The sequence below is a fragment of the Condylura cristata genome, unplaced genomic scaffold (genome assembly GCF_000260355.1).
Source record: "Condylura cristata isolate star-nosed mole 26May11 unplaced genomic scaffold, ConCri1.0 scaffold00018, whole genome shotgun sequence".
NCBI classification, from domain to species: Eukaryota; Metazoa; Chordata; class Mammalia; order Eulipotyphla; family Talpidae; genus Condylura; species Condylura cristata.
Window position 1 is genome coordinate 38948567 of NW_004567119.1, and position 8214 is coordinate 38956780.

The 8214-nt window shown below is 44.6% G+C and overlaps 1 protein-coding gene across 1 annotated transcript; it reads right to left on the reverse strand.

The window, feature by feature from the left end:
- LOC101636597 (alpha-1,3-mannosyl-glycoprotein 4-beta-N-acetylglucosaminyltransferase C-like) lies at positions 1 to 1251 on the reverse strand. Its single transcript, XM_012726784.1, has one exon. It carries the CDS (start codon positions 1249 to 1251, stop codon positions 1 to 3), a length of 1251 nt encoding a protein of 416 aa, XP_012582238.1.
- Positions 1252 to 8214: the final 6963 nt, after the last annotated feature.

Consider the following 8214-nt stretch of genomic DNA (forward strand, 5'->3'; position numbering starts at 1 on the left):
TTACAGAATTTCCTTTTCCATCAAACTATCTTCTTCCTCATCCTGAGTCCAGACTTTGATCTGCCTGATCAGGAGCCAAGACTCTTGAGCTACCAGCACGAGCAGGCGTATACACCTCAGCTCCTCCACAGAACCTGTTTCATAAAACACTCTCTGATCCAAATTTCCTTCCACCAGGGGCCCGAGCAGACTGTAGCGGGCACAGCCTTTGGAATTCTTGAGCGGATCATAGCCCAGTTGTACTTGCCCATGTTGCATCTGAAACTGTCCTTGCTCTTCAGAACCGGTCAGCACCTCTATCCGGATGACATTCTGTGGTCTGTCAAAAACCACGGTCAAGTGGTTGCCCCTTACAGCATCAAGGGTAGAAAAGCAGTCTTTGTTCAGAAAATATGCGTAATCCGGAATGATGTTTGCTATCATCATCATGTCAGTGACGATGCCGGCACTCGGGTTGTCCGGTTCACCGAAGACCTTTTCCTCCTGCACGGGAAAGCACGTGCCCTGGAACACGGAATGATTGTCCATGTGGTAGAAAATAGAGGGACTGAAACGAATTGGGACACTTTGGGCCAAGACAAGATGGAATTCGGAGAGGAGTGAGTGAGTGGGAAGGTCCTTATGGGAGAGGAAGAAGAAGGATGCCAGGCGGTGGAGGTCATGGGTGTGGAAAACTTTCCCAGAGAAGCTCAGGCTGGAGAACTCCAGGATTGCCCAAGGTAGATCTTTCCAGGCTAATAATGTCCAGTAAATGGTGGACACAAACTTGGGGACGCAGCGAACATTATCTTCGAGCATCAGAAAGTATTCTGAGATGTTGACGGCAAAGTTCACGAGCAGGGAGTAACCGACTTTCTGCCTGGAATAAAGTGTCTCGCAGTGTGAAGCATTATTGGTGGTCTTTAGATCTCCTGGGAGAGAAGAGGAACCGAGATGACCTTGGATCACCAGCAGCCTTTGGGCATCGAGATGCGCTTTGAAACGGCTTCGGATATTAGCAACCGCCTGGCCAAGCCACTTGGAGTCAGGATCTGACAGGTGGACTAGCACCACAAAGCAGTTCAGCTCGGAGTCTGTGGAACCTTCGAACACGGACGTCAGCGTGTCCAGGAGGTGGCTTTCTCGAGGATGCCGCACTGAGGCGATGCCCACCGTCAGTAGCTCTGGGGGTTGGGGGGAGATTGGGGAGTTTTTAGCACACCAAGGTGGTGAGGCCTTCCTAGAGCTCTTCTTCCTGGTCTTCCCCTTCATGTCAATACCTGCGACAAATTCCCATTTCCTTACCCAGGGAGTGCATGGTCCAGATCAGAGAGTGTCCAATCGGAAGTTGTGATGTGGTTTATTTGATCAGTGCTTTGAAAGGCTGTAGGGGCAATCTTTATGGACAAGGCTCTCTGATGGGGAAGGCAACCTTGTGCCAAGGTAAATTGATGGGCTTGGCAATTGATCTCAGCCTGGTCTTGACCTGAGTTATTTTAGCTACTAGGAATCAACCAAACATGGATTAGGGGATCTCCAGGGGCCCAAGTAAACCCCAAGTTCTGGAAGCCTAGTGTACATCCCTCTATGATCTTCTTCCCCTACCAGGGCTCCCTCCCCTCCTCCTCAGCTGTACTGTCATCCCTGGTCACCCGCCCTAACGGAGTTTCACTATTGGGTGGCTCCTTCATGGATGGCCATGGGTTCGTCATCCTGTTAAGTCATTCACGGGGGGGGGGAGCAGGTGGGAGGGAAATACACTCACCCAGTTCCATAACATGGCCCCTCTCCAAGCACCCTTCTTTCCTTTCCAGCTGCCAGCTCACTCTTCCTCTTCACCCATTTGCCTTGCTCTAGCATGACTACCTTGTCTGACCTTCTCCCCATCTGACCATTCCCTCCCACGTCCTCACTCTTTTCCCAGGGAGGAGTTCCAGCCAGGAGTTTGTAGTCAGAATGTTGGAGTAAAGGGGAGTTTTCCTGCATCTCCTTGAAGGTCTCTAGATGGTTCTTGCTTTCATTAGTGACTAGGTCTTGATGTAGCTGCCATATTATCTTCTTCTTTTCTTCCTCCTGAGAATAGAATATGCATCAGCCCGAGGCTCAGCCCTAGATTTCTGGAGACAACTGAGGGGCAGATCTACTCGCTAGTCCCCAGAGAGACTGAGCGTCAGAGCTCAGTTAACCATAACCCCACCGCCTCCTGGTGCTTCTGGAAGGGGTGGTGGGACTGCATAGTTTTTGTGGTGGCTCTGTAGGGAAGTCCTGGGCTTGTGTGGACTAAGAACTTGCCTGTCCCCATCTAATTCCGGTACCATTGTCAAGCCACAAAAGTCATCTGCCTCAGCTTACCCTGGATGCTGAAGACCAGTGAGTTGTCCTACCCTTCAGGGAATCACACAGGGTCCTTCTATTCTACAGTTTTCCCTTTTCCTCAGTTCTGACCACCCCCACTGAGCCACTTCACACATGCACCCACTTGCTTTGCTCTAGCTTGTCTGAGGAATTTAGGAAAAAAATGTTTACTCTAAAACCTCAGCAGGGTTTAGTCTTCTCCACTTGTAGATGTCGGATGCTTGGGAAGTTACTCCAGGGCACTGAGTCTCAGCCACTCATGTAAGGACTGGAAGGGTGACATCTCTCATGCCAGGCTCTGATGAGGAAAGTGGCAGGCCCTACACAGGCCTCGTGGCCGCTCGTCCCACTGGTCAACTCAAGAAATGTCAGTTCTCACCACACTTCAGATGTCTCCCTTCCTCCTTGTCTTTATTTAAATCTTATACATGGTTCAAAGCTGGTTCAGTCTCTTTTCTCTACAATCCCTGATTTTTTGGAGTGCTCTCTTTTTGAACTTCTATGGTGATTCTAGAATGTTTGCAAACCTGGAAAACTCCCTTCTACTGAGGAATTGTCACATAGTACAACTCAATTGCTATACTCACCAGTGACACACCGTGATCAAAATACTCATTATTCTTTTGGAAGAAGAAGCTCAGAAAGATTAAGGACACAGCAATTACCATGTATGGCCACATGCACTGCTGCATGGTGTGGGCCTGGCGTAGCTCTGCAGAGAAATGGAAGCAGGACTAGTATCCTGAATCGTCCTCTAGACAAATGTCAGGAAGATTTCCTCCTGCCTAGGGCCTCCCACTTCCTCTCCCCATCTCTCCTCCTGGACACCACTGCTAAATTATTTCCTTAACCTTTTCCAACCCACTCAGGCCCTTTCCCCCTTCTTGGGCTGTCTAAGAGTTTGATTCTGTCAGGGTCTCTACCATCTTCACCTCCTGTCTGGTTTTCCAGGTGAAATTTTAGTAGCTTCTTTCTTTTAGCCACTCTTGGAGAACAGAGGTAACCAGACATGTGTTTCCAAGAAGAGGAAATCAATGATTAATCACACCCTTCCCAAAATTTCAAACTCAAGCCAATGTCTCTACCCGGGTGTTAGTGACCAATAAATTGGATTGTTTCCACTAGTTCCCCACTTACTTTTGTGCCTAATAGTCTCCAGGATTATGTTAGGCAGATTATGAGGTTTTGAACGAAGTCAGGAGGAGCAAAGAAAGCCAGACATTTCCTCAGTACTGAATACGTATGGTTGGAAACCTGAAAGTGACTAGAAATTTCTGATCATTTGACAGTCTTTACCATGTTCTAGTGCTATATCCATCCGGGTCTTTGTATCTAACAGAAAATATGGCTTGAGGGTATAGCAAAGTAATCAGGAGCAAAACTTGAATGTGCAGGATGGGGTCCCTGGCTGGCTCTTCTGAGGTAGCTGAAGGTAGTACCTTCCCAGGAGACCCTGCTTGGCAACCATTGTTCACCCTGAATGGGAGCGGCTCCCCCCTCCAGCCTCAAGCACCTGTGTCTGTGTAAAGTAGGAACAAAGGATTAAATCCAGGTTTCCAGTCTCATCTCAAATCCAGACGGGTGGCAATGAGCTGGTCTTTGAATCAAATCAACAAGGGTGGGTTGTGAATAACTCCTTCCACTGTTAGTGGTTCCCCATAGATAGTTCCTGGGGAGGTTGTTGCTTTCATCCCACCCTCACCCCTCTCCACTGCCACTCCCCAACCCGAGCTGCGATCTCCCTGGTTACTTGGCGGGTCCTTGGTTACCACAGGTCAGTCCTCAGATCGCCAGTCTTTTTTGAACCCAGAACTTTCCAGTGGGCCTCTTGAAGGCTCCTTTCTTCTTTTCATCTGCTCTTTTCCATTGCTGAGAGCCCATCTACAGGTCTTCCTTTCTCTTCCCAGCCCACCTCTCCTGGCTGGCACTAGGCAAAATGTATATTGGCCTTTCATTCAGAAAGAAGATTTAAAAATAGCATATTCTCCTAATGTGTTTCATTTTGTTAATTTAGCTTTTTAAAATATCAGTAATAGAATCGATATGTAGGGTGATATGTTACCAATAATAGTGTTTTTTCTTTAATTTCTGAGCTTTAATTGACATACAACCTATGTTAATTTTTTAAAAGATTTATTGATTTATGCATACAAGAACTGGGGTACAGGCCAGAGGTGGGAGTGAGAGGATTCGATTCACCAGAGAAAGAATGCGGGAATGAATAGGCAGATTGACTGAAATATACTACTGAGGGGAGCAGCGGATGAGAGAGGAGGGGTCTTCTATGCCATGTGGGTCACCTCCCTGGCCAGGGATTGACCTCATGTTGCAGTGGCTGCAGACAGCTTCATAATGTTGTGTTTTATGTAACCTGTTGCGCCACCAGGGAGGGCCCCTGTGTTAAATTTGATGTTACAACATGTTGCTTGACTTAGATGTATTATGAAATGACCACCACACCCTATGGTTTAATTTCATAGAGATCCAGAAAAGGAAAATATACCACAGTGTAGTTTTAAATGTAGTTGTATTTTATATCCCAACATTTTTTTATCTTATAACCAGAAGTTTGTAACTTCACCTAGTTCCCTTTCCTTCCATCCTCTGCCTCCGGTAACCACATACCTGATGTCCTTTCCTATGAGATTTTTTTTTTTAAGGCTCCACATCTAAGTACGATCACATAGTATATGTTTTCTCTGCATGACTTATTTTATTTAGCATAATGCTGTCAAGACTCATCCATGTTGGGGCAAAAGGCAGAATTCCCTTCTTTTTTATGGTTGAATAGTATTCCACCACATACATGGTATAGACACACACATACATACGTGAATATCACATTTTCTTTATTTTAAGCAAGGTGTTTTGACAGGCTATATATTTAAAAGCTATATTTTTCCTTCAGGACATAACTTCTTTGAACTAAAACCTTTCTCCTTGCCAAACAACAAGCAAGCAAAATAAGAGAAACGATTGAAGTTAAAATGGTTAGAGAGGATCTCGAACACTATTTTTTATTGCATTAATGACACAAGCTATGCGACGGCTATCGTCTGACAGATTCCGAGTAGCTCGGGAAAAGCTCTGAAAGATCAGACTTTCCATGCTAACTTGTGTTATGACCTTCCTTTTTTGGTATAATCGTAATATTAAAATATTCTGAGCAACTTTCAGCCTACAATTGGATTGCCTCAGCTGCATAAGGCCTGCCTGCCCTGACAAGCAAGCACTGTACCAGGGTGAGAAATTCCTCTGAAGTCAAAAGTGACTTAACAATTGGCTGATCAATAAAAGCAAAAGGGCTGTTTCTGCAAAGTCTCTCACTGCTGGATGGAGGAAAACCCAAATCTTATTCTACTATCTCACCTAACCTCCTATTCAGCTTCTACAGAATTACTCAAACTTCCTACTGTCTGGCTTTAGATATGGAAATTCATTCAGGTTGCCTGTTTTAGAGCTAGTCAAGTTTTTTACCTGCTACACTTCAAAGCAATCCACAAAAGTCTTTCTGGCTAGTCTTTCAGGATTCTACTACCTAGTCTTTAGATAAGGAAAATTCACCTAAGTCTCCTATTCAGAGCAAATTATGTGTGGACCTCAAGGAAACTTACCTAAAACCTTTTAGCAAGTTTCCTCAAAGTAGGAAACTTACTTAAAACCTTTTAGCGAGTTTTTTCAAAGAACTTTTCCAAACTTGATTAGCAAGAAATTTCCTCTTCCTGCGACCCCAGACCATTCTTAGAAAAAAGGTGATTGTGATCTCAACCCCTTTCGTGTGCTAATGCCATCCCCCTGCCTGCTGGAAATGTATAAAATAAATCTCTGCTGAAGGCAGAGCAGGAAGATTTGCACCCAACTCCGACTCCCGTGTCTTCCTCGCACCCGCTTCTCTCCCCCTCTTGGAATCTCTGCACGCCGACGCCTTCCCCTCTTAGGGTCCTGCCTGTGTTGCCTCCAGACACCTCAAAAGTTGGAGCTGGTCTCCGACACATTAAAACCCATGTATAATTTGGATGTTCAATTTGTTATTTCTTTCTTTTATGGTGAGTGATTTTTTTTTTCATCTGGTTTAAGAAAAAGCAAAGATATTCTTATATTCCCTTCTAGTGTTCCTTTCCCCTCCCCAACTTTATTGAGGTGTAATTATCATAAACTATATATGTTTAAGATGTATAACTTGATGCCTTGATAAACATTCACATGAAACAATCACTACAGTCAATCTAAATAACATATCTATCACCTCACATAGCTACCATTTTTTTATTTTGGTGGGGCCAACACGAAGTAGCCACACTTACAAGTCATTTTCTTAGCAAATTTAATGCATGCAATACAGTATTTTTAACTATAGTCTCATTGCTCTACATTAAATCCCCAGAACTTAATCTTGCCTAACTGAAACTATATTATTTAACTAATAGCTCCCCACTTCCCCATTGCTCCAGTCTGTGGCAACCTCATTCTACTCTGCTTCTCTAATGAGTTTGACTATTTTAGATTTCTCATATAAGTGAAATCAAGCAGTATTTGTCTTTCTGTGTCTGACTTACTTCATTTGGCGCAGTATCCTTCAAGCTTATCCATGTAGCAAATGGCAGGACTTTCTCCTTTTTCATTGCTTAATAGTATTCACAGTGTGTGTGTGTGTGTGTGTGTGTGTGTGTGTGTGTGTGTATTACATTGTCTTTATCCATTCATCTCTCAGTGGATTTTTCGGTTGTTTCTCTATCTTGGCTATTGTGAAGAATGCTGCCATAAACGTAGCTTGCCTATATCTTTTTGAGAAGCAGACTTTGTTTCCTTTGGCTATATACCCCTAAATGGAACTGCTGTATCATAGGGTGGTCTATTTTTAAGTTTTTGAGGAGCCTCTATACTGTTTTCCATAGTGGCTGCACCAATTTACATCCCACCCACAGTGCACCGGTTCCCTCTTCTCCACACCCTCACCAACACTTGTCATTTCTTATCTTTCTGGGAATAGTCATTTTGACTGATATGGGGTGTTATCTTAGTGTGGTTTTGACTTATATTTCCCTGAGGACTAGTGATGATGGGCATCTTTTCATATGCCTTTTCATCATTTGTATGTCTTCTTTTGAAAAATGTATATAAAGACCCTTTGCCTTTTAAAAATTATTATTATTTTTACTGCTGAGTTGTGGGAATCCTGTCTGTATTGAGCATACTAATGCACCTGTTTATCGATCCATTCCCCAAGTGTCCACGCACACACAACCATCCCACGCCCCTACATGCATATCTCCTCACACATAAAATACACTCTCTCACTGACATGCCTTCTCACTATCAGCTCTGTACACACCACACACACTCAATACAGAAACTCACTTATAAAAACTGCACACTTTTGGGCCTCCCTGGTGGTACAAGGGGTTAAGTCTTAACACTATGCAGCTATCTGTAGCCACTGCAGCGCAAGTTCAATTCCTGACCAGGGAGCTGATCCACATGGCGCAGCAGACCTCTCCATTCATGCCTATTGCTCCCCTCAGTAGTGTATTTCAGTCAGTTTTTCTGTTCTGCTCCTCACTCTGTCTCTGGTGAACAAATCCTCTCACCAACACCCCCCTCCACACCTCTGGCCTGTACCCCAGTTCTTGTATGTATGAATAACTAAAATCAATCTTTAAAAAAATAAAATAAGGGCTCTCCGTGGTGGCACAGTGGGTTAAAGCACCACACTATGAAACTCTCAAAAGTCACTGCAGCACAAATTCGATCCCCAGCCAGGGAGCTGACCCATATGGTGTGGCAGACCTCTCTTGATCCTCCCACTGCTCCCCATCAGCAGTGTATTTCAGTAGATCTGCCTGTCCTGTTCCCCACTGTCTCTGGTGAATCCTCTCACCC

Bases quoted from the DNA above. Each gene is read 5' to 3' on its own strand.
- LOC101636597 (XM_012726784.1), bottom strand. From the start codon at position 1,251: ATGAAGGGGAAGACCAGGAAGAAGAGCTCTAGGAAGGCCTCACCACCT.